This window comes from Phragmites australis, chromosome 9 (assembly GCF_958298935.1).
Source record: "Phragmites australis chromosome 9, lpPhrAust1.1, whole genome shotgun sequence".
Classification (NCBI taxonomy): Eukaryota; Viridiplantae; Streptophyta; class Magnoliopsida; order Poales; family Poaceae; genus Phragmites; species Phragmites australis.
The window spans coordinates 8784031-8810537 of NC_084929.1; the positions used below are offsets into that span (position 1 = coordinate 8784031).

Sequence of the window (26507 nt, forward strand, 5' to 3'; positions counted from 1 at the left end):
GTGTTGTCTAGTGATGATGCCTGCTTGATGTGCGAAGGATGTGCTACCAACGAACTTGTTGCTCTCGTTTCAACATTGTGCGTGCAACCTTTTGCGCATTCCGCACACGTGTGAGGACCTGCTAGTCTCTGTACCCAACCGTCCGATATTAACCGGCCCTTAGCTCATCCCACGATTGGGGACGAGCGAGGTACACAAATAAACCTGTCAGCACGCAGCAGTCGTTTCTGGCGTGGTTCCTTCGCTCTCTTGCAAGTTTCTGGTACGTGCTTCATTTACTCTGATCGATCATGGCCTTATCGTTCGCAGCTGCTGCTGCTGGACCTCCAAAGGAAACTTGTCCGATTCTGATGTGGAGCAATCGATCCACGGAGCTCCTTATATGTTCCCTTCCCACTTGCCGCACACGATTGTTTTTCCTAGCTAGTACCTAGCTGACCTAAATGAGAATCCAAAAAATTGGAATCTGATTCTACGAGTAACTTACAGGAGAAGATTTATTCGTCTGTACTTGGTTGATTTCCGAAAGAATAAATTAGATTTTGTACATCCATTAATATATGTTCTGAAATATATACATATCATCAAAAACTTCCTACACTAATAATTGTCCTACTAATAACGCTAAGGTGGACGTCTCTCTCCCTAGCAAGCAGAGTTTGTTTTCTTTTAATTGTTGTAAAGGGTTATCCATCCAATTATTTTTATCACTATATCTATATCTATACTTCTATATAATTCATCACAAATAGTGGATTTGAATAACCTACCCTCTTTCCCTAGCAAGCAGAGTTCGTTTTCTTTTAATTATTGTAAAGGGTTATCAATCCAATCCTTTTTGTCATTGTATCTATATCTATACTTTTATATAATTCAACACTTATAATAAATTTGAATAATCTACCCTATTAATGATACTCTATCTAATAGCTCAAAGTCAAAGTTGTACCCCATCCCGTCCCCATCACCCCTCCCAATCCCGCTCCCCTCAAATCGTGCTACCTTCCTTCTCTAGCTCCCTCCCATGTCTTTCCATCTTTCCCCTCACCAATCACCCACGTGTCAAGGCTAGTAAAAAGCACAGCGACTATCTCTAGGCTCAGGCGCGGTGGGAAGCAGAGAAGGAAATTGGAGTCAAGGCTAAAGACTCTGGCGAGAGAAAAATAGGCCACTGTCTGAGGACAGTCAAGCCCAACCAAAAGTGCCCGGGCCCTAGCTACTATGTGTAATCGGCCCAAGAGGCAAGGTGTAATAGTGTGGAAAGATAAGAAAAGGGGGCGTGCATGTGGAGGGATGGAGGAGGGAAGGAAGAACATTATTGGCGGCGGCGGCTCAGTGATCACCAGTGCCTAACTCCTATATCTTGCTACCATATACTATCCACTCAACACGTACTAAACACTATATCGTGAGGTTGCTAACATCTTGGTACCAGAGCTAGTCCTAGATCCAACCCACGATCATCGGACCCGGCTGCAATCTCGCTTGCAAGCAATGGCTCTGGTGAGAGGAGACGACTCGGGCAGCACAACACTGATGGCACTGGACGAGAAATGGAGCTCGAGTATGGATCAGCTGGGCCGAGTGGTGAGCGATATGCAAGGCATGATGCAGCAGATCACCACCTCTCAAGTGGTGACCGATGCATGGCGACCGGGCATGGAGATGAAGGTCATCGATCTGCAAGTTTCGGTGGCGGATTTGCGCGTCAAGATCGACGAGCTATTGCTGAAGTCATCGAATTCTTTTTCTAAGAAGCTGAATTGCGAGGCATCAGATCCTACTCACCTGGGGTCTTCTTCCTTCATGGAGGCACTTGGGTCGGGCCACCGCTCTGCTCATGCTCACCGGAGGACTGGGGATGGGGTGGTTTCTACCCTATTCCCACCTCTGGTCACAAGTGCATCACTCTATGATTTGTGCACCTTTGGTTCTTCATTCTCGAATTTCAACATGTCCAATATGTCTCAAGGATTAGGGGCGACATTCCTCATCTGAATTTCCCTAATTTGATGGTGCTAACCCTAAGATGCGGAAGAAACTATGTGAAACTTTTTTCTAATTGTATGTGGTACCAATTGAGATGTGGGTTAAATTAGCCATTATGCATTTTGAAGGTTCTGGAGCCTTTTGGTTATAGTCAGTGGAATATCGAGTGAGGCACATGCACTGGGAGGAATTGTGTGCTTCCTTGTGTTCTTGTTTTGGTAGGGATCAGTATCATCAACTGATTCATCAGTTCTTTCACATTAGCCAAATAGGAACAGTAACAGAATACATAGAACAGTTTTATAGCCTAGCGCACCAACTGTTAGCTCATGACACAAATTTGAATTCTACTGTTCTTACTACTAGGTTTATTGATGGCCTTAAGGAGGACATTAGAGCACTAGTTGTGATTTAGAGACCTTTGGATTTGGATGTTGTGAGTTCCTTGACTTTGTTCCAGGAAGAAGTGATCAATCACTCGGCAAGGAAATCTGGGAGAAAAAGGAGAATCAGCAGAGAATTGGACCAAGCCTGTTACAAACTATGCACCAGTCCCAGCAAGTCCCAAAACTTCATTTCCACTACCACCTCCACCAATCTTTGGGAAATCAATGATCAATATTGTATCTGATGAGAAGAAGAACCTTACAATGGAAACTAGTCGTTAGAACAAAAATGAGGATCGACTTACTGCTCTTAGAAATTATAGAAGGTCCAAAGGTTGTGCTACACCTATGGTGAAAGATGGAGTCATACACATAAATGATCTTCAGTTGTAGAAGAGATGTGGTCGATTATAGCTGACTTTGAAGGCAGTCAGCAAACTGTAAGAGTTCCAGACTATGAACAAGATTTAGGAGGGGAGCAGTTATTGTCCATATCCAATAAGCTATTATAGGCATTGAGTCTAACAACACTATGAGACTACAAGGGTATGTGGGTACGGTACAAGTGTTTATGCTCATTGATTCTAGCAGCCCCTCTAGTTTTATAGTTTCTCACATGTTGGACAAGGTTCAAGGTGTGCAGGCATTACATCCACTAGTTAAGGTGAAGGTGACTGATGGTGGTATATTGTGGTGTACTCAAGCAATCCCTGCTTGTACATGGGTATGTTAGGGGCATACATTCTGCTCTCACTTCAAGGTATTACAATTGGGCTATTATGATGTTGTGTTAGGAATGGATTGGCTAGAAAGGCACAACCCCATGAAGGTAGATTGGGTACTCAAGAAAATGTCCTTTTCATACAAGCAATCAGTCATTTCTTTGCAAGGAGTAAAAACATTGATTGATAGTTGTGCTGCTATAACTTTTGAGCAGTTAGAAGCTTATATGCATCAAGATTCTCTATTACAAATATTTGAACTTTGTACAGTGGAGGAAAAGGTTTCCCAATCTGATATTCCACTGCCAGTTCAAACATTATTGTAGCAGTTTTCTTCCTTGTTCACTGAACCTCAAGGCCTTCCACCAAAGAGGCATTTAGATCACAATATTCCTCTGTTGCCTGGAACTCCACCATTCAGATTGCGCCCTTATAGATATAACCCTGAGCAAAAGGATGAAATAGAGGCACAAGTGGTTGGCATGCTTAAAAATGGAATCATCCAGCATAGTGCAAGCCCATTTGCATCTCTAGTTCTTTTGTTGAGGAAAAAGGATGGCAGTTGTTGCCTATGTGTGGACTATAGGAGATTGAATGCTTACAGAGTAAAGAACAAATATTCACTTCCAATAATTGATGAGTTACTTGATGAGCTATTTGGAGCTGCTGTGTTTTCTAAATTAGATCACAAAGCTGGTTATCATCAAATTATGATCAAAGAGGGAGATGAGTATAAAATAGCTTGTCAAACCCACAATGGACATTATGAATATAAGGTAATGTCATATGGTCTAACTGGAGCTCCTACTATATTTCAAGGCATCATGAATTCTGTGTTAGCACCTCTTCTAAGAAAATATGTGGCAGTCTTTATTGATGATATATTAGTCTGTAGTGCTACTTTTGAAGGGATCGGTAACATCTTAAGAGGGGGGTGAATTAGGACACTTAGAGCTATTTTGGCTCCAAAAACAACACAAGATAAACCTATATCAATTTTTATCTAAATATGTTCTAGGTTTATCTAGTGTGTCTACTCTACAGATCAAAGCACTTGCAACCTATCTAAGAAGGTCAATTTGCAAGTAAGTAAATGCGGAAATGTAAATAAGGTAGAGAGAGCAAACTTGACACAAGGATTTTTTTCCCGTAGTATCGATGGTAGTCCACGTTGGATATCCACAAAGGATATGCTCCCGGACGGCACCCGGTTACGGCTCTTGAGCCACCAAGTCACAAAGGCAAGGTCTCCACCCGGATGAGCCACCAAGGCACCAAGACAAGGTCTCACCACTATCCTCTCTTCCAGTTTCTTGTCATCGTGATCACTTTAGAGCTTGAGCTACAAAGGCAAGGGTTTCCGCGTCCCTGCACAATCGCCTTGCCACCGCTCCACACCAAGTCGGAGGGTCAACAAGCTTACCGATGAGTCACCAAGACTCTAAGGTGCCAGTGTATCAAGAGGTACATTGTTGGATCACTCCTTGATCCACTTTCTAGCCAGCAATCACCTAGCAACACACTCTCTAGGCCTATAAGAATTAATCACTCTCTAATCTTGTGCTTAGTTGCCTTGGATGATCACTTTAAGCACTTTGGTGGCTTGGATGTCTTCTCAGGTGTATATGAACTTCTCTAGACTCCAGCACACTCAAATGACTGAGTGGAAGGATATTTATAGCCTTAAACTCGCGCACTAGCCATTAACCCAATGGCTCTAAAAAATTGTTAACACCGGATGATCCGGTGATAACAATAGTACTAATACCGGATCATCTGGTAAGTATACTCTCACAAACTAGCTGTTGGAACCCCACTTAAGCCTTTGTGAACACTGGACACTCCAGTGTATACATCTTCATCATCGAACTTTCCAGTGAGTATACCTTAGCCATCCAAACTAACATATTCTCTGTGTAAATTGCTCCAGTGCATTCTCCAATGCACATCACTTCATCATCGGACCATCCGGTGTGTTATCCTCAGCCAGCCAAACCAATGCAACCCTCTCCAGAAAATATGCTCCGGTGTACACATCTTCAGAGCACCGGACCTTCCTGTGAGGTGTGTTCCTCCAGTGTGTTCAAATAAATCACCAGACTATCTGATGGGGTTTTCTGCTTCTTCTTTGTCTTTGCACTATTCATTATCCGGTGTATTGTCTGGTGCACTTCTCTTCATCACCGGACCTTCCAGCGTGTTGACCTTCAATCTTCAACGGCTGCAACCTTCTCTGGTGGAAATGCTCTGGTGTACATCCTCCTCTAAGCACCAGACCTTCGGTGAGGTCAAATGCCTCTGGACATAATGCTCTGGTGTGTTCAACCATGTGAACACTGGATCATCCGATGAAGTCATTTTTCCTACGACTTCTCCAATTCAACCAAACTTTTTTCTGGCTTCAGTGGCTTCTTCATGTTTTGCATCCATGAGACCCACTAATATATATTCTTGATAAACATATTTGTCTCATTAACTATGTTATCATTAATCACCAAAATCACATTATGGCCTAATAGGACTATTTTCGCTACAATCTCCCCCTTTTTGGTGATTGATGACAACACAACCAAAACAAATAGCAAATAACAAATGATTCTAAATTTAAAGATCATAAATGAGCATAAAGTCTTACCACATTACTTGGATGTATGTTCATACCGATTAGTCCCCCTCTGTTGTGGCTCCCCCTTTCTCCATTGCCACTATCTCCTTTGATCGACCTATGCAAGAACTTCGCTTTGTCGATCTAGGCACCTTGTGTTGCTTCTAGCATATTCTTCTTCACTCCCTTTGTCAACTTCAGTATTCCTAGACCATCTTGCTTGTTGCTACAATCCCCTTACCTTGTTAATTGCTTCTTGCTTTGGTCATCCAAATTCTTCCCATGTGTCAATAATCCCAAAAAAGACTATATGCATATGTTGAACTCAAAGAGAAAAATATTAGAGCATATGGGAGAAAGCTTCACAAATTATGATCCAATTGAAAGCATACCGATTGAATGGATATCACAACAAATGAATGGTACCAATTGTAGGGTATGATACCAATTGTAAGCTATGAAAATACATGGATCACAATTTATGAAACTCACATAATATAGTCTAAATTCTCCCTATATCTGTGCATACATATGATGAGAATAAAATATATGCACAACTAAACAATATGTCAAGATAGGAAGTTTAAGCTATATTATGCATGGAGGTTGCTTAAATGAACAAAAGATTTTACAATGATACAATTAAAGCGTTTAACCATTGCTTACCTCTAGGAATATGTTGATTGCTCCATGAGACTACAAGAGATATAACTTGCAACATACGTTAGTCTCAAAATCACAACCTATAGGATATATTTCTCGTAAATATGTGCATACAAGTGTTGAATACTTGAGATGTATGCACTTGTTATTGATAACAATGGGAATTTATCCTATATATTGGATCATGACACATAAAAGATATCAAATAAAAAACTAGTGACATGTAAGAAACCTACAACTAATAAACCATATATGTTGCTCATAGGTTAGAGATAAACACAAGCAACCTACCATATGAAAATATACACTAAACATTGCAATAAATTAAAATAAGCACATGCAATCCTAGATGAGGTACATGAGAATAATTTAGAGGTTTTGGGATATAGCTCATTTATCTTAAATACCTTTGGATGGGGATTTGGTTATGTGATGATTATGATCTTCATCAATGCACCCATCTTGTACACTTGGCTTCTTTACTTAAATCTTCACTTTATCGTGTAAAACAAGCCTCCAAATCTCCATAGCTGCTTTGGGCTTCAAGTCTTCTTCGAACCCAAACCGATTGGGCCCCTTCATGTTGGTGATGATTTCTTTGGACACCCAAATGGGTTGGTTCCACCTCCGATCCTTCTTCCCAACCATGTGTACAACCATTTTGCCATTTTACTTCTTTTTGAGCTTGTAGTGGTTACTCCTTATCTTGTTCTTGTAGTTGGGCTTGGTGTAGATGTTGGAGGTCTTGTTGGAGAGGTTCGTCATCTTCTTCTTTTCCTTGGTCTCCTTTTTCACTTGCTTGCATGGGAAGACTTGTGGCCTTCTTGATGGCATTTGAAGCATATCATGGTTGACCCCTATGCAAGCTTTTTCACCATAGTAGCACGGTTATTTTGAGGAAGTTGGACACATTTTTTGCCCTTTAATCTAGCCAAGTTCTCCTTAAGCTTCTCCATTTCTTGCTTTAGCTCATCATTCTCTTATACAGTGAGGTTGTTAGATGATTCTACAACAACATTCTCAACAACAAATCTCATTGCAAATGGGTGATCTAGATACAGCAATTAAATCATCACAAGAAGTGAAAACATCTACCTTAGGATTGAAATTAAATGAAGACGTAGTTTGATTCAAAGGGGTCTTAGTTTGAGATTTAATGCACTCAAATTTAGACTTAAGCTCTTCATGCTCCTTGTTTAGCAAATTGAATTTGCACGATAATTGTTCATAATTATAAAAAAATGTAGCAGCAATATCATTAAGTGCATTGAATTTCTTAAGCTCTTTAGATTTTTTCTTAAGGGCCCTTTGTTGCTCATTGATCAAAGAAAGGAGTTCAACATAAGAAGGAGAATCCTCATCGGATTCATCATCACTTACATCGCTATCCATACCTTTTGCCATAAGGCACTTGTGAGATGACTTGCGCGATATCGACTTGTGTGATGACAACTTTTTGGAAGAGCTTTTTTTTTGGAGGGGATGGTTAGGCTTTTATCACTTGAGCTTGACTCTTCATCATTGCTCACCCATCTTCCTATGCTTGCGAATGCCTTGGCTCTCCCCCTTGTATCCCTCTTGTTCTTGGTCTTCTTCTTCTCCTTCTCGATATGATCAATTGTGTTGACCAAGTCTTCAATGGAGATAGGATTATCAATCTTAAGGTCACTACAACCATTCGGTGCGTGATCCTCATCCAGCCAAGCCAATGCAACCCTCTCTAGAAAATATGCTCCAGTGTACACATCTTCAAAGCACCGGACCTTCCGATGAGGTCACTGCATTCTCCTCTTTGTCAATAATGCTCCGGTGCTTTCCTCCAGTGTGCTCAAATCAATCACCGGACTATCCGGCAGGGTCTTCTGCTTCTTCTTCATCTTTGCACTATTCATTATTCGGTGTATTGTCCGGTGCACTTCTCTTCATCATTGGACCTTCCGGCATGTTGACCTTCGATCTTCAACGGCTGCAACCTTCTCTGGTGGAAATGCTCTGGTGTGTATCCTTCTCTAAGTACCGAACCATCCGGCGAGGTCAGATTCCTCTGGACACAATGCTGCAGTGTGTTTAACCATGTGAACATGGGGCCATCTGGTGAAGTCATTTTTCCTGAGATTTCTCCAATTCAAACAAACTTTTTCCCGGCTTCGATGGCTTCTCCATGTATTGCATCTATGAGACCAAATAACATATATTCTTGACAAATATATTAGTCCCATTGACTATATTGTCATTAATCACCAAAATCACAATCATAGTCTAATAGGGCCATTTTCTCTACAACTTTGGAAGAACACATATGCCACTTGCAGCAAGTGTTTTCTTTACTGGAACAGCATCAACTTCATTTGAAGCCATCTAAATGCTCTTTTGCTCAAACACAGTTAGAATTCTTGAGCCATATGATCAACTAGAAGGGAGTTTCCACTTACCAGGCTAAGGTGACAATTGTCAAGAATTGGCCTACACCAACTAATTCCAAGGAAGTTAGGAGCTTCCTAGCAATGTCATGCTATTATAGGAAATTCATACAACATTATGTCATTTTGAGAAAACCTCTATCCAATTTGCTAAAGAGGGCACCCTGTTCACATGGACCACTCAGACTGAGCAAGCATTTTCAGGCACTCAAACAAGCATTAATCACGGCACCATTTTTTGCCCTTCTCAATTTCAAGAAATGTTTTGCCATAGAAACTAATGCTAGTGACAGGGCATTGGAGCAGTGTTAGAGCAAGATGGTCATCCCATAGCATTTATAAGAAAAGCTTTAGGGTCAAGGAATAGAGGCCTCTCAACTTATGAGAATGAGTGTCTAGCAATTTTATTTGCGGTGGATCACTGGAGGTCTTACCTCACTCATGTTGAGTTCATCATCAAAACTGACCAACACAACTTATTTCATTTAGGTGATCAAAGACTTACCACACCTTAGCAGCAGAAGGCCTTAACCAAGCTCATGGGATTGCAGTACAAACTTGTCTATAAAAAGAGTGTGGATAATAGAGCTACTGACACTCTATCTCGGCACCCAAATTTTCTTGAAGATACTCAAGTGCTTAATTGCTTGGCTATTTCCACAGTGAAGCCTACGTGGTCAGCAAGATCCCACAGCTCTGAAGTTGATTATTGTTTTATCTTCTGGCCATTCAGTACACCATTTCACTCTGTGGAATGGATTTCACTCTGCGGAATGGATCACTCTACGGAATGGGCAACAATATACAATTGCAGCAAAAGGTCCTGGAATCTCTTCATCTAGTAGCATAGGAGGTCATTCAGGTTTTCCTATTACCTATAGCAGGGTGAAAAGGATATTTGATTGGCCTCAATTGAATAAATCAGTGAAACTCTTTATCAGCCAATGTCCAATTTGCCAACAAGCCATAACTAAGAGAGTTAAATACCCAGGTTTATTGAAACCTCTCCCTATTCCAGATGGGGCTTGGCAAATGGTCTCTTTAAACTTTATTGAAGGCCTTCCAACATTTGGTTCATTCAATTACATACTAGTTGTGGTGAATAAATTTTCTAAATATGCTCATTTCATTCCTCTTCACCATCCTTTAATAGCATTGACATTAGCAACTGCATATATTTACACGTCTATTTTGGCAAGAGTTATTTAGATTGACATGCAAACTAGTGAAGATGACATCTATAGCCGTTGGTTAGCAAATGAGAAACATTAAGTGAATGTGATATGCCCTAGAGGCAATCATAAAGATGATTGTATCACACGTCTATGTTAATATACTTCTGAATAATATGTTATTCAAAGAATGACTATCGTTTACTTTGATTGGCAAGTATGTGACTTGTTCATGAAACTCTTTGTTTATATCATGATGTTATTTTTAGTTGATCCCTAGCCGCGTATCATTGTGATGATATATAAGACCAGCACATGTATTGATTGATGATCACGTTTCATGGATCATAGGTATAGAGATACTAAGTCAATAATATTTACATTTATGTTAGAGAATATGATGTTAGACAGACCCAACTTGTGATACTGCTGGATTGTTATTTATGATGTGCCATCAGTTTTTATCTCAAATAGTGTACCTACAGGATCCTTAAACCTGAGATCATCATTGGTTCCCAAAATGTGTAGTGGCATGCTTTGAGCCTGCCAAACGCTATTCTGTAACTGGGTGGTCATAAAGGTAGTTTTCGGGTTTGTCGTGGGATGTGAGCAATCAAGATGGAATTTTCTCCTCCTTGATAACATGAGAAATATCTCTAGGCTCCTCGAGATAGTTGGATTAAGAAAGTGCATGGCCATGCCAATATGATTAAAGAGTTAATCATGATGAATCCACTACTTGATCGAATGTATAGTTAAGCTATCACAAGGGTGGCACATATCTCACCTTGAGCTTGACTGGTATCGTGAGACGAAGGGATCGGTGCATGTGTATATCAAGGTTCAGCCGATATGATCTTTTATGTATACTCAGGAGTTAACATGTCCTGCTAGGGACCGCTATTGATTTTAGTTTGGAAAGGGTTTTCGAGTCGTAGCCATTTGTATATGAACCTAACGGGTCACACACTTAATGGGTTGCAACAAAATATGCGAATTGTATTCGTATATGGGTTTTGATTGGATTGTGATCCATGAGAAGTTAGAGTCCTAAAGGACTTCCAACGTGAGAGCCCATTGGCAAGCTCTATATAAGGAGAGGCATGGATAAGGTGTGCAGAGGTTGAGCCACTTCGAAACCCTAGTCGCAGCCTTTCACACGATCTCCCAAAACCCTAGCCGCGCGTGCGGTGCTAGCATATCGGCGCTCGGCGTTTCTACCCAGTACGTGTTGATATTGTAGAGGCGCTACTGCTATTGTTGCGCTGATCTTCTTGGTCGAGGAGCATGACCACCTGCTCGGAGTTGGTCGAGGAGCATGACCACCTGCTCAGAGATGGTCGAGAAGCATGACCACCTACTCGGAGTTGGTCGAGGAGTGTGACCAAACCCACGGAGCTGGTGTCACACCCAGTTTTAACGGCCAAAACCAGATGCGGCTTATGTGTGCCCAAGATGTTCAACACACATAAGGACGTCACAGGTGAAGTAACAAAAGCAATACTTTTATTAAATAAATGTTAAACTCTTACAGCAATTGACATATATTATCTTCTATGAAGATATCTGCAGCGGAACAAAAGCACTGGTGCCCAACAACACCGCAGGCAACCGACTGAGAGACACGCGCCTAGAACGTCACAACCTCGTCTTGATAGTCTTCAACATCTTCACTTACTGAGCAGCAGCATATATGTCGCATAGCATAGGAAAAATAGCAAGTGTGAGCACATAATGCACTCAGCAAGTGGGGGAAAGTAATGATATGCAGGCTTATATCAAGAATAGGCTAACACAAGATATATTTGCGTAAATGCGAGTAATTGAAAACATATTTGGACTCAAAAACATTAAGCAACTATTAAGTGAATGTAACCCATACGGTCCAACACCCAGCATATAAGGCTCCCCACCTTGCATACCATAACCGTCTAGTACTCCCTGTACTATAATCAAAACCACAACCATCTAGTACTCCATGTACCAGAACCATAGCCACAACCATCTAGTACTCCCTGTACCAGAACCATAATCACGACCAAACTCATAACCACAACCATCTAATCATGTGAGGATCTAGGTCTCTCATAACTGTGAGCACAGCTGTTATAACAGTTCTACACTCTGCAGAGGTTGTCCAACTTTCCCCACAAGTCGTGATTTTCATGTTGCCGTGTTAGCTAGACACTTAATACACGCCAGTGGTGTGTCACCCGGAAAGTCACTTCAAAGCCATTACAAAGTTTCATCCAGTATGTGCATGCCCGCTAGGTTTAACCGCCATCAAAGTGGCATTCACACCACCCAAAAGCCCCCTTTTGCATCTTGTAGCTCCAGAAAGTTTTCACCCTTCCCTTCCACTACACATCTCATACCACTAACCAAATGGTTCTGGCCTTTGCCGTCCCCACACATCCACTCTTCCGTTTGGCACGCACAAAAACTGGAATCCACTAATTAATAGGCTAGGCCTGTCCCATACCAGGTCTCGTGGTTGGTACGATATTTCTTGGGTTGTCGCTCCACGGACCGGTCCTTAGTTATGTCACTTGAGCAAACACTAACCCAACATCATAACTTCATCATCATCGACCCAACTTTGCTCAAGGCCTAATGTTCCATGTTGCTAAACCATTAACACATTAACGACTATTATTGCATATGTTCATTAGTCAAGATTATGACACTTCTCAACATCCCAAAAGCATGGCTAAGCAATCTACCCATAAAAGACACCTAACCATAAACCATCTAGGTTCCAAGGGATGATAAGGGAAAATCTAGGAAAAACCCTATCATAGGTGACTACCCATCATATTGACAGACACTGCATGCAATTTTGTAAAACAAAACATTTAAAAACATAGGTTCAAAATGATCAAGGACACTTGCCTTTTACCCATTGCTTCTCAGTGTTGTCGAAGTCTTGATCTTGAAGTCCCTCGAACTGCTCTGGAACGTTATCAACTAATCGCGAGAACTACCGACAAACAATACAAAGGAAAACACTAAGAACAACATACCAAACATCATCAAAATACTTTAAAAACACTATAGTTGGATAGGGATGATTTTAGAAATGTTTAGATGTAAGAATCGCCTAAATCGGAGTTGAGATGAAAAGAGAATAGCTTTCGGGATATGGATTAGACTGAAAAAGGAAATGCTGATTTTTCGGAACTATCTTCCTATGGGAAAGACTTTATTGCACAATCACTGTGTCAGACTTGACAATATCATTGCGCAAGATTCAAAAGTGTAGGGCAGACTAAACTTCACTGACTAGGCTAAGGAGAATGATGTGGCGCTGACTTGGCATACTATGCAAATACCATCTTGGATTAAAGAAGAGATATGCTAAGGTATAGTATCTACCACCTATGATGGATCAAAAAGACTGAAGGTTGCACTTCTAGGTTTAGGATACTATTGGTCACTCTATGTAGCGGTGGTGGTTCGGGTTTCGTCGGAGATGGCAATCAAGCATGTGGCCACAAACATCAATGTCGGCTTCAGTGGTGTTTTAGTGAAACGAGGGGAGCATGGCGTAGGACGCGTAAAGACTAACTCAGTGGTATGGTTGGTTTCTGAAGGGGTCATCCGAGGTAGCGGCAAAACAGCGATGACTGCTTCTAGGTTTGGTGGTGATCGCGAACAAATGCAGGAACGAAGACGCCCGCGTTCCCAGAGATTGGCTATGAATTTTGAGGAATCATTTGAACAAGGATGTTCATATATCCCGGGAACACAATGCTATGGCATGGGTTTTGGTAGATCATCCACTGAGAGGAAGAATGATCAGTATAGATGAGATGGGTGATGGCTGCGACGTGCTGCGGTTAGCAATGGCGTCCTGGTCGTGTCGCAGCACAAACGGAGATGAGCTCCTAGGGTCACATAGAAGACTCGATGAGACACTTCGTGACGTGGTTAGTGCATCCATACTGCTTTCGGATGGACGGGGAATGCGAAAGCAAATTCAGTGCGCGCGCAGAACACGTCCAGAAACCGGACAGCGGGTATGTCAACCTTAATTGCGGTAGTTTGGCTGTTCTACTGGTCGACCTGGTTGGTGAGGGCGTGGGGAACATCATGGGATATGCACCAGTGAAAGGGCTTGGTGATTTGACCTCTGGTCGGTCGGGAACATCGATGCCAATAAGCTACAGTGCGGCTGTCTCACGGCTGTCCGCGACGGCGACGACCGTGGCGGCGTAGATCGGGCTTTGGCCGGGGCTAGGGCTTGGCTAGGGACTTAGTATGATGCTAAAACAACAGTAAGGGAGGAGAAGGGGTCCTCATATTTCTTTGATGGTCGAGGAAGAAGGATTCGCGGAGAAGATGACGTAGCGCATCACAGACGGCTGTGGCGGCGTCTTCGACGAACGGCGGCGCTCCGACGACATACGGACAGGGCAGCAGTGACTTCTAGGGCTTGGGGACATGGAATAGGGGTAGGAGAGGGCATGCAACTCATATATATATAGGGCTAGGGGCGGCTGGATGAGGTGGAGTCCAAACTGAACATGAATCGGATTCGAGTTCGAGTCGGTTACGATTTCTTTTTTCGCAGCTCTCTATTCTGAGGATGATATCTCCATCGTCCGGACTTCACATTGGACGTTTCTTGATTCTAAATTGTAGTACTCGAAAAGATCTACAACTTTTGTAGTCATTGGAACTTCTGAAAACGCCATCTTGATTTCAAAAAATACGCCACAAGATAAACTGTTTGAACTTGGACTTCTCTGCGCAGTACTGATTTCGGGGGCCATAACTCCTAGCTCCATTATCCAAAAGAGGACTTCCATAGGTTCAAATTGAAGCACTCGACAAGGCCTATGACTTTGGTATTTTCAAGATTTGCATTTGAGGCCGTTTTGAACTCCGAAACCGCATGAGAAGATGAGACTGTCTAGAACTCCGTGAAAATTTACAGATTTCATGGATCCTTTGTTGGGCCATCTAGAAGACTTGGCTAGGGGTTTGGACTTGAGCAAGATTGAGCCCAAAGACACTTTAGGTATATCTAGGGTTTAGAAAAGAAACTTTTGCAGAGAAATTTGAATATGGTTTGAATTTGAATTGAGTTCAAAGTGAATTTAAGATGAACGAGAAGTTTGAGGTGCACGACGTTGGATCGGTCTACTCTAACTCTTCTTCCGCTGCACTGTGCGTCGAGTGGTAACGACCTATGATCTCCTACTAGAATGATTTCTTGGGTGAATGCGGCAAAAAAATTTTGTTTTAGACTAGCGTAGCTTGCCTGTTCCCAACAATAAGTATGTAGAGGCAGAACATCAATCATTTGAATAAATAGATGACCAGTAACGTACCATGAAGTAGAGTAGAAATCTCTTAGTAGGTCCATACATCTCAAACCCGGGTAACATTCTATACAGGGGCACTAGCCCTCTCGTCAACTTCACCAAACCATGCTAGGATGTCATTGTGCCAGAGGGAACCCACGTTCCTCAATCCCACCGCTTGGCCCGCATAGGGTACGCCAAGCAGGAGCGAGACGTTTTTAAGTATAGGCGACATCTCCCTGCACGGGAGATGGAACATGTGCATCTTCGGCCTCCACTTGTCCATAGCGCAAAGAGCAGGGTGCGATCGAAATTGAACCGCCAGATAGACTCTACTCACCTAATCCCCATGTCCACCTTGACAAGTCTGCAAAGTGGAAGAAGCCCTGCCTAGTGCAACCTACAAACAAAATATAATGTAAGTCTGAGTACATCATGAATATCAGAAATACGTGAAGGAATGAATTGCAAATATGGGGATCCAATGCTCATCCGAACTCGAGGTCAGAGTACCGGGAGCTCAGCCACCTTCACGGTGATTAGGTATGAGTGGTGCCTCTAATCCACGAGTTGGTCAGGCAGCTCTGAGTTGTCGGCAGCCATACCTACCCACGATCGATGTTCTAAAAAAACATTATCGAATACCAGTGAAACTATCTCTAAAACAACATCATTATCGAATACAGTGAAACTATCCCTAAAACACTAGTTCTAACAATTACAAGTATCCCTAAAAATCATACGTCCAAAAAGTACAACTATCCCCAAAACAATAATTCCAATATTTACAACTATTAAAAAACATACGTAAAAAGAGTACAACTATACTTAAAAACTAGGTCCAACGAGTAACAACTTTCCTTAAATCACTAGATCTAACAGTTACAGCTATCTTAAAAAAAACATACATCAAAAAGGTACAACTATCCATAAAACTCTAAGTCCAACAGTTACAACTATCCAAAACACTAATTTAAACAGTAGCTCTATATTACTTAAAAATTAAGACTAACAACCCTAGGTCTAATATCACTGGATCCTAAATTTTATACTTAACATATGTCTATATCACTAAATCCTAAATTTTATACCTAACATATATCTAAAACTAAATACAACAGCTAACCTAACTGATTTATAAAAAATATTGAAATAAAACAATTTACCTTCTCTAAAGATGGATTCCGACACAACTCTACCGCATTCCTCTTCCTCCCCTCTCCTTCTAAAACCCTCTCTGTTTGCTAGTGCTAGCGCACGGTGAAAATGAGTTACCGAGCGACAAGGAAGCCGACACGATTTTTTTACCACAACCTATCACCGAGCGATAGAACGACAGGTCGACATGGACGTCACTTTGGCTACTGGCCAACTAGACCGTTGGCCTGCAACCAGGACAATTGGTAGAGGACGCCACGTGGACATCCTTCCAACTGGCAACATGAGTCAGTTTTGCAAAACTTCAAAACGAGCATATATTTATAATTTTTAATTTAAAAAGTTTATATAAAAATAAAAAATCGCGATCTGCAGGCCGGAACGAGACATCCGATGTATTGGATTCTGGATCTAGCTTGTTTCCAGACAAGCCCATGCGCCCCGAAGCTCTTTCTATAGCCCATGGACTAGACGGAATCCTCGGCACGCAGCCCGAGCGATCAAAAAGTCAGTATGTTCTGGTCTCTCACCCCTCGGTTGAGTAGCAGCCCATATACGGATAGGCCACAAGCCGCACACGCATCAATTTTGTTGGGCCAGCCATTTGGACCGAGAAAAGGATGAGGTCTCGTCCGACTCGCGTGAGAGGCTCGGCGATTGATGCGATGATGATGGACCATCGGAATTCATATACGGAGGACATAGATTGTTCTATTTAAGCTTCCACAATCGAGGCTGTCGGGGTCGACTCGTTTCGCTTGATTCAAGCTCGGCTCCCAACACAACCGAGTTGGTCTTTTATCATTACCTTAACAATCCGAGACAAGCTGCATTTTCTCCTCGATTTTCTTTAATTTCCATCTGAACAAAGAAAGAACTTCAAACGGAGCTGGTATATATGCATCTGTAAAGAACTACGATCCGAGCCGAATTTATCTCGTTATCAGCCATAATAGTTGGATACATGATTTGCTCCAATCTGTAGGACCTTCAGCGCAATCTACTCAACTATATATGTTCAAATTGCAACAGCAGGTACTGTAAGGTGTACATTATTGCAAGAGCAAGCACGTGGTATTTCAAGGTTTTCTATTTAGCATCAGGATATTTATAAGTTGATCACGAGGATCGACGATAGCCTGCTCACTATGTGATTTGAAGGATTATTACCTCCTAGGATGGTCCCTTACCTCGGCGTCGTGCACCTTTCGCTAGCACGGGTTCTTTGTGCTCGATCCATTGGACCACATAATTGTCGTTACCGTCTCGTGGTGGCTATCCTAACTTGCTCTTAAATCATTCAGGCTGTATGTATGAATGCGTACATTATCATGCATGCATATCCAAATTTGGTGCGCGCTTTGCTTCCCGTTCTTTCCAAATTTAGATGCAATATACATGGTACAACACAACAAATTAACAACAAAATATTCGACATTTACCAATTGTTATAATTGAAAATTAAATTTGACCTTCATCTTTAACTTTACGATGTTTTCATAACTTTGAGTCCCATTTTAAACCTTTGGACAACCAATTCTTAGTCCGCCTCCTTCGCATCCCATATGTATCTCAACTCACCATTAACCCCAGCCCCAACCCCTCACTCTAGCAGCCAGCCGCCCGTATCTCTGAGATCATCTCACTCTCACTAGATTGGGCGGAGAATACAGGGTTGGCCTTATGCATGTTATGAAAATAGCATGTGCTTTGATTAACTAGGTACACATAGCGAACGAGCATAAAGCTCGGTGGTTGGACTCTAAGGTAGGAGTCCAACCGATGGGGGTTCGATCCCCCATCTTGCACCTGTCTCGTTAAAAGGTCTCCAATAAAGATCTGGGTAAGAGACCTCGGTTGTAGAAAAGAAAAAAAAACTAGATACATATACAGTGAAAATTATATGAGTTTTCTTTACATATCCCAAGGTAGCTAGACAACACTACACTGAATACTCTCGTATACATTAGTACCACTGCGCAATACTTTTTCTACTAAGAAGCTGCATGTGCTTTCTTTCTGGTTAGGTTCATGTATCTTTCTCACCACACCCTTTTTATCTATACCCTAGCTTTTTGTCTATGGCATTCGGCCCTCACTGGTGGTCCTTACGAAGGTGATTGAAAAGAACTATTCATCTCCAGTAACTACTTAGGTAACTGTAACATTATTCGTGTTCATATCATCTTCTTTTGTAGATTAATATCATAGGATTTAATTAAAGACAATGACAACAAAAAAATCATTTAGCTTCATTTTTGCTGGTCTTTCAAGAAGGCTAACGGGGGCAAAAAACACAGAGATCTTCAACATAAGTATCGTCCTTACAGTGCAAAATTAATCATCTATGTTGGTAGAATGTTTTTTTTTTCTTTTGGTCCCTCAGGCACACAACCTAAAACTTCATTTTTGTCAAATATTCCATATTTTCTCCCTTTCTCTTATGAGAAAAGGATTTTCGTATTGATTTATGTCTTTTAACTGTTAAACCACAAATTTGGGATGCAATATGGATACAAGCTATTAGTATTATTCAACTATTGCCTTCACTAAGGATGAACGTATATTTGGTGTATATTCTACCATCTAATTGTGTAAATTTCTTCCCTATAATTAAAACATGTCAATGCAAATATACTGTACATATTTCCTCTCCAAGATGTTTTTTTATCTGACCTATTTGCATTTTAATTCGATAAAGAAACATACATAGTTAGGTATAGAATGCACATCAATTGGATGCAATTTTTTTATTTAATGTGCATCTATGTCCCTTTTGGTGAAATTAATAAAACTAGAAAAACTAGAACGAAATTGAATTCATATTTATTTGTAAAATAATCAATATGAATATAAATGTTTGTAACACATTCATGAGGAAGAACTAGGGCGTGTTCCATTTGGTTGATCTTGTTGGAGCTTATTTGACTGCAAAGGATAGAAGTTCCATGTGGCAATAACTAAAAGAAGCAAGATTTGGTTTCTCTCTTTTTTTACTTTAAACTATAAATTGAATATAAAGTAATTACTTAAACTATATATATTTCAATATTCAATACATTCATTTCCTTTTAGTGGAAACATAATTTTTATTTTCTTATAATTTACATGGTTTTATGGTTGTTGGGAGTTAAAAGTTTAGGGGAGTCACAGCCTAAGATAGGAAAACAGAGCTTTTTCACATTATTAGTCAACTTTGATCCACCAAAATTCATGGGTTTCATTATGTTAATCTCTTCATAAAGACAAACTTGCTTGCATGTCTTGCCTACCAACCCCCCACCCAAGAAAAAAACAACACAACAGTATTTTTTCCCACTATATATATATATATATATATATATATATATATATATATATTATTGCTCACTTCTCATAAGTGTTAATTGTATCAGTGATATATCAATGGTTATTGACCGTATCGGTGAGTTCCTGTAAATTACTCAAACCGGTGTCTCATATATAGTTCGAACAAATTTTAGCCGATCAGATATAGAAAAAATTAAATTTTAGTCAAATTTCATTCAAAAATTCAAATTTATTGGCTGATATATTTCCGGTAACTGGTGCGTTTCTGCTACCAACAATAAAATTTAGCATCCGATATAGTTAACACTGCTCCTCATAACAAAAGGACAAGCTAGGCAATGATGGCTTCTTATCAACCTTTTTCTTCATTGATATGACGATTAACGTTATCAATCTAGTTAGCTCTAAGCACCTCCGAGATCTTTGGGCTTAAATGTAACCACTCACATACCGTTCAGGGTTCAACTTGCGACTGCGCAATGTTAGAGGTGACAGCGATGATTTGCACCAAAAGCTCCATATGGAACAGGACAGATAACGCTTTGTAACCGTCACAATAACCAGATCGAGGTAGCTATAGCTATGATAGATCTCTCTTTTACTTTTTTTTTTTCCTTTTCAAAAAGATGGTATGAGGTTTGCCGATTTTATTAGAGAAGCAGTAAAGGCTGTGATAGAGAAATAAAAAGTCTAAAAACATAAAATAGGGGAAAACAACATAGATAATACCTTACAACAAAAGAAGCCGCCTACAACCGCTAAAGATCTATACCCACACACTACTACAAAACCTATTTTCCGAGACACCTAGAATTGATTTGTACAGGCGGTTCGTAGGAAGAACCGCTTGAGAAAGTGGCTGCGGCCCCGTACGACCGAGGACCGCCTGTGGAAATTAGTTTCCACAGGCGGTTTATTAAGTCGACCGCCTGTGAAAATACTCCATAAATACTGCTTCTTCTCGGCGATTTGGAAACGGTAAGCATTTACTGTTCGAAACGGTAAGCATTTACTGTGGCGGCCGATTTGGAAAATAGGGGGGAAGGTTTTGTTTTTTATTTCCTTGGAGGAGCCAAATAAGATATGTATATCTCATCCCTAGCTTGCATTTTTTTAAGTTTAAATTTAGATTTAAGGCTAAATTAGAGTTTCAATGTGATCTAGAGATGCTCATGGTTCTTGCTATTTTAATCATCAAATTAGCTCAAATTTGTTGCAATATTGATTTAATTGACGTCAATCTCATAAGCGTGTGGTGCCTGTAAGTGTCAACAATCTACCTCTACGTTCATATATGTACCAATATATGTTATAGAAGCTAATGACTATTGATTTGTTCTGTAGGATGCAATTTAACGATGCGGATAAGTTAAAGAGGCCTGTCGGATTCCTTGGTCTGCAACGAATTTCCCAGCCAAATATGATCGTGAACATAAGGACTGATGACCCTAGGATTAAGGGGAAGAGTAAAAAGGATAAAGTATGGGTCATAAAAGAAGCAATCAAAACAAAAAGGCTCGAAATGTCAACCTACGTAGGAAGGGCTATGCTTGAAATACAGGACAAAGACTGCATCTTCGCTCCCTACAACTTTAAGTAAGTGTGATACGTTATGAATCTAACATAAGTGTTCAACTTAGTTGATCGATCAAGAATCTAACAGAAGTATTCATGTAGCGATCACTACATTTGTATAATGCTGATGCCGAAGTCGAGCAGACTCGTGGTCCTTGATTCTGCCGATTTCAAACAAAAATCCTACCAAGATTTCATTGACGTTATACAGAGGTAAAGAAAATCTCCCATACTTAAAATTCTTATACATTATTTATGAATTGAGAATTACTTGTTGGTATTCGAATAGGGCCTACAAGTGGTACGTAACGAAAGGTGGGATACACAATACGGACAGGCCGGATGCGATGACAGTCCGTACACATTTTCCGGTACTAACACAACTTCTAATTCTTGTATTCTACTATTAATGACGAATAGTTTTATTGAACTAACGAATACGTTGCGTTTTTTTTAAGTGCCACAAGCAAGGTTTCAATACCGTTCTTTGTGGATACTATGTTTGCGAATTTCTTAGGATAAACGGGAGGTACACAACGAACCCTGAGAACGTAAGTCATCATTGCGCCTGCACATTCTTATTTGGTTATGTTTCCGTTGTCAGTAGTATTTTAACTCTTTTAGTGTGTTTTCAAACCAGGCAAGGATGATCCAATGTGCCAACCAAGCTCTCACCGATAAAGAAATCCAAAACGTCCAACGTGACATGTGCCGGTTTATTATGCACGAAGTCATCCACAAGAACGGTAGATTCTTTGATCGCGGAGGCGAATTAGCTAGCCATCCGAGATTTTGTGTGTGGGACAGCGACTCTTAGCTATATAGGCTTGTGATGTTGTAAATATTATTTTGTAAATATTGCTGTACTTGTGTTAAATGTTGAAATATGTGATGTTATTCATATTGTTATTGAAACTGTGTGAAATCTGGATGGAATAAAATATATTCTAATTATTTTTTTTGAAATAAATACATACCAACCGCCTGTGGAAATCTTTATATCACAGGCGGCAGCTAATGTGGACCGCCTGTGAAAATGGATTTCCACATGCGGTTGTCTTAACGAACCGCCTGTGGAAATGGATTTCCACAGGCGGTTGTCTTAACGAACCGCCTGTGGAAATGGATTTCCACATGCGGTCACTTTTGCGCCGTTGATTTTCACAGGCCTTCTGTCACAGGCGGGTGCGCCAAACGCCTGTGAAAAGGCGTTTCCACCCGTCTGTACAGTATCGTTCTGTAGTAGTGACACCACTATGTGAAATGACAACAATAAGCAATTTAGCATCACGCTATAGAGAACTGAAAACAAAAAACAACTTAATCTGCTCCACCACCTGCGTGGCAACGCCTATATTACTTGATCACAAACATCAGGGACGCAGAGTCACGCAAAAACCTGCATGCTCTCGTAACCTGCAACCTCTTAAGCAACTACCATAATATTCCACATTGCTGCCCTGTGACAATTGTTGCTTATGAATTGCGTACTCACAGTGATGCGTAGCCTAGCTTTCAGACTAGAATATGGGATGACAAAAACTAGCCACTGGCTTCCAACTTAGGACCCTGGCCAGCCTGCATGCCGAGCATAGCCAGACGGAAGGTATCCAACTGTTCCTTGGTCCGCTCTGCCACCTGTTGCACGGTCCTCTCAATGTTTTGGAAAGTTCTGCAGTTCCTTTCATTCCAAAGGTTCCATAAAAAAGCAACAACCAAACCATCAAAAGACCTCCGGAGTTCTTTGCGGATTCGGTGTGACGCTGCAATCTATCAGAAAGCAAGATATATATATGTTTCTCTTTCATATGAACAAGTTGCTTCATGCCCTATAGCATAGCAGCTAGCTTGATCGCTCATCTCGCTTTCTTTCAGTTGCAAAAGCACATCCAAGTTGCATGCACTCCTTTAGCATATCAGCTCATGCTATAGAAGATTTGTGCCTATAAATAGGATCTTGCTAAATTGTTGATTTAAATCAGTTATTAAGTACATTGCCAACCAACCAACCTACGGTGCAGCTGAGCTAAACTCGAAGACAGACATGCAGGGGACCACGAGCTTGAAATCCGGAAATAGCCTACTACAACCCAAGGTAATGATGGCATCTACATGCAAGATCACATTTTTGCCATAACGTTTTTTCCATGGAGGGGGCGAACCCCGCTTTTTCATTACTCAGGAGCAACGAAAATACGTCCTAGTCCCACACACTAAATAAATTTTTGCCATAACGTATCTAACAATACATTTCAGTTAGCTATAAAATTATCCATATCAGATGTTTGTCTATGTGGAGCGAGGAAAGTAATGAGAAGAGATGAAACTTAATTAGACTACTAACTAGTAGATAGCCTACTCTAATCTTGTAGTCTATTGCATATGAGCTTATATTAATTTTATAGATTGCTATATTTAAGCTATTATGAAGGTTGTCAATAGTATTATCTATTATGTAGCATCTATATCTACGGTTGTAGATGCTCTTATGTATACCTTTTAGACAATGGCAATCATGGATATGTAGTTAGATTGAATATATTGTATCAACACTTCAGCAGGTTATAAGCTCAAATTGATCAACAATGACTCCTAAATAGACGCCACAATGTGCTTGCTAGATATGCAAAGTATTTAAACTTGTTTGCATAAGTGATGCATGTATTATTCATTTTTACAGAAGAAGGATCAAGACCTGCGGCGATCGTTCTCGGAGTGCGTGCACAACGACAGCAAAGATTACCAGCTCATCGCCGCCGCCGCCGGCTCTGACGTGGAGGAGACGGTGCGGTGTGCGTGCTGTAGCGTGCCGGAGGACTGCACCGCCGCCTACATCCGCGGCGTCCGCGCGGCACACTGCGGGAGCTGGGTGTGCGGTCTCTGCGCGGAGGTCGTTGGCGAACGGCTGCGGCGGGAGCCCGGCGCCGGCGTGGAGGCGGCGCTGCGTTCGCACACGGCGGTGTGCAGGGACTTCAACGCGACCACCAGGCTCAACCCGAAGCTCTCCCTCGCCGGCTCTATGAGGGACATCGCCCGAAGGAGCTTCAACCGGCGGGCGTCGTCCGCGACGACGTTCCACGACGAGCTCCGCGCGGCCAAGACGATGGAGAGGACCGTCAGCTGCCAGGCGCGCTTCTTTGCGTGACTGCACTGCGCATTTAATAATCGTTGCATGCTGCTAGCTGGTTATGTTGTTACATATGTGTTGCAAGTTCAGTGGTGCAATTCATGCATGCATTGTCCCCCCCCCCCCCGCCTCTCAGCTTGGTAACTCCCATATATGTTTATTTTTTCTTTGAGACGGATATACTAGTCCAATGTTACAATGCAAACCATGTATATATATTTGTCTTCTAGATTAAAAATAAAGACAACGGCTAATGTTGGTTCAATTGTACTCCCTCGAGTAGTCTAGTACAAAAATTGACGTTTTGGGTTACGGTACGTGGGGTATAAAAACAAAAACAAAAATTAGTTGGAGTTGAAAAAAAGCAAACTCAAGTGGAAAGATTCATTGTGTGATTGCCCCACATATTCTACGCTTTCATGGTACGAGACATGATCGTTCCTACGACTGCACCCTTACGTTGTTGGAGGTCGTCGCTGCTGCTCAATAAGAGGCTAAGCGCTTTGTGGCTTCTCTGAGGCGGTTGCCATCTTCTCTCTTCGCACATAGGTCATTGGTGTCCATAACATCAAGGCCCTCGTCCTTGTCGTTCTTGACCTCGTCTCTCCTCCTCCAAGTGATGTGGCCTCTTTCTCATCGCCCTCAGCAAATATACCCTCTCCGACCATATGGTTTCTGCTGCTGCCCATCCCAACTCTGCTAGCTAGTTGCGGAAGGTTTACCACATCCTACCATGGATCTACAGCTCCATCTCCACCGCACTCCTCGAGATCATGATGACTCCCACCTCCACCGCGTAGCTTGTGTGAACAGCCCTCGAGCAATAGTTCATCGGCAACAAGAAGACATGTATCTTCTACCTGGATGTAGAGTTCTGTAACTTAGTTCAAGGTGACCTCTCCATCTCCGGCAACTACTACAAACTAAAGAGAATAGCCGACACCCTCAGTGACTTGTGCAAATTGGTTCACGGCCTTAGGCTCATCCTGTCCATCTTGCACGGTGTGAACAATAAGTGGATAGCCTATGAGATGGCGCTACTGAAATGACAAAAAGTTGTTCCCCTTGTTTATCGAGGCCAACCAGTTCATGATCGTATACTCATCTTGTCCATCTTGCGCAACATGAACGAGCGGTTCGCCTATATGGCAGCGCTGCTAAAACAACAAAAGTCGTTCCAACTCACAGTGACATTGCAAACATCGATGCCCTCAACTGCCCTTGTTGCCACACCCCACTAAAAATAGGGGTACTAGGGGCAGCCCTAGCAGGGGCGGGGACGGCGCCTCCGGTACTTGCACCTTGGGCGCAAGGCGCTCCCTTTAGCATCAACGACATTAGTAGTCAGGGTGAGTGGCATCGGAGAACATCGGCTTTAACTAGTTATCCAGCAACAGCAATGGCAGCACGGTCCTGGTCCCTTTAACTATTGTCCAGCAACAACATAGTCCTTTTGTATAGTCCTGGACAACTTTTGTCGTTTTAGTAGCGCTGCCATATAGGACAACTTTGGTTTTAGCTAGTTGCAGATGGTTTACCACATCCTCTTGTAGTCCAGCAACAGCAATGGCAGCACAGGCGGCAACTTCGAGGGTGACAACTTCAGTTGGCCTCCTTATACAACCCCTGAGCCAAGCACCCGGTCTTCTCATCCTGCGGGTTCCTGGCACACGGCTGATGCAGATGCACCTGGCTGGAGCACAAGAGCAGTAGGCTCTAAATGGTCCCCTCCAGGGCGCCTTCCAGCTGTACTATGGTTTGATGCAGTGGTCAATCAACCTGCCCAATAGATTTTTTAAGGCGATGGAAATGCCCTCGCTTAGAGCATCTCCATCCGGCCCCTTTTCCCACCCGTTATCCTATTTTTTAGGAAAAACGGTGCAAAAACCTCTCCAACCGGCCCCCTTTCCCACCCCTCATCTTTGAGGGACCCTTAAAATTGCATCTTCGAACCTCATCCGTAGGAAGCGTCTATCGAGCCCCTATCCGTCAACGACCGAGCTTCCCGCACCGCCACGGACATCTCCTCCGCCGTCCACGCCAGGTACGCCTTTGCCCCCCTCCCCTGTCCC

General features: G+C 41.9%; 1 protein-coding gene across 1 annotated transcript; it reads left to right on the plus strand.

Moving 5' to 3' along the window:
* Positions 1–1494: 1494 nt before the first annotated feature.
* Positions 1495–24545, plus strand: LOC133927978 (uncharacterized). The gene is made up of 2 exons (XM_062374289.1): positions 1495–1866; positions 23989–24545. The coding sequence occupies exons 1-2, from the start codon at positions 1495–1497 to the stop codon at positions 24451–24453; spliced, it is 837 nt and encodes a 278-aa protein (XP_062230273.1). The 3' UTR covers positions 24454–24545.
* The last annotated feature ends 1962 nt before the right edge of the window (positions 24546–26507 follow it).

What these genes read in the sequence shown, in the direction of transcription:
- LOC133927978 (XM_062374289.1), top strand. Translation starts at nt 1,495, where the DNA reads ATGGCTCTGGTGAGAGGAGACGACTCGGGCAGCACAACACTGATGGCA. An exon ending in ACCGGAGGACTGGGGATGGG is followed by an intron (nt 1,867 to 23,988) that starts GTGGTTTCTACC and finishes TCATTTTTACAG; the next exon opens with AAGAAGGATCAAGACCTGCG.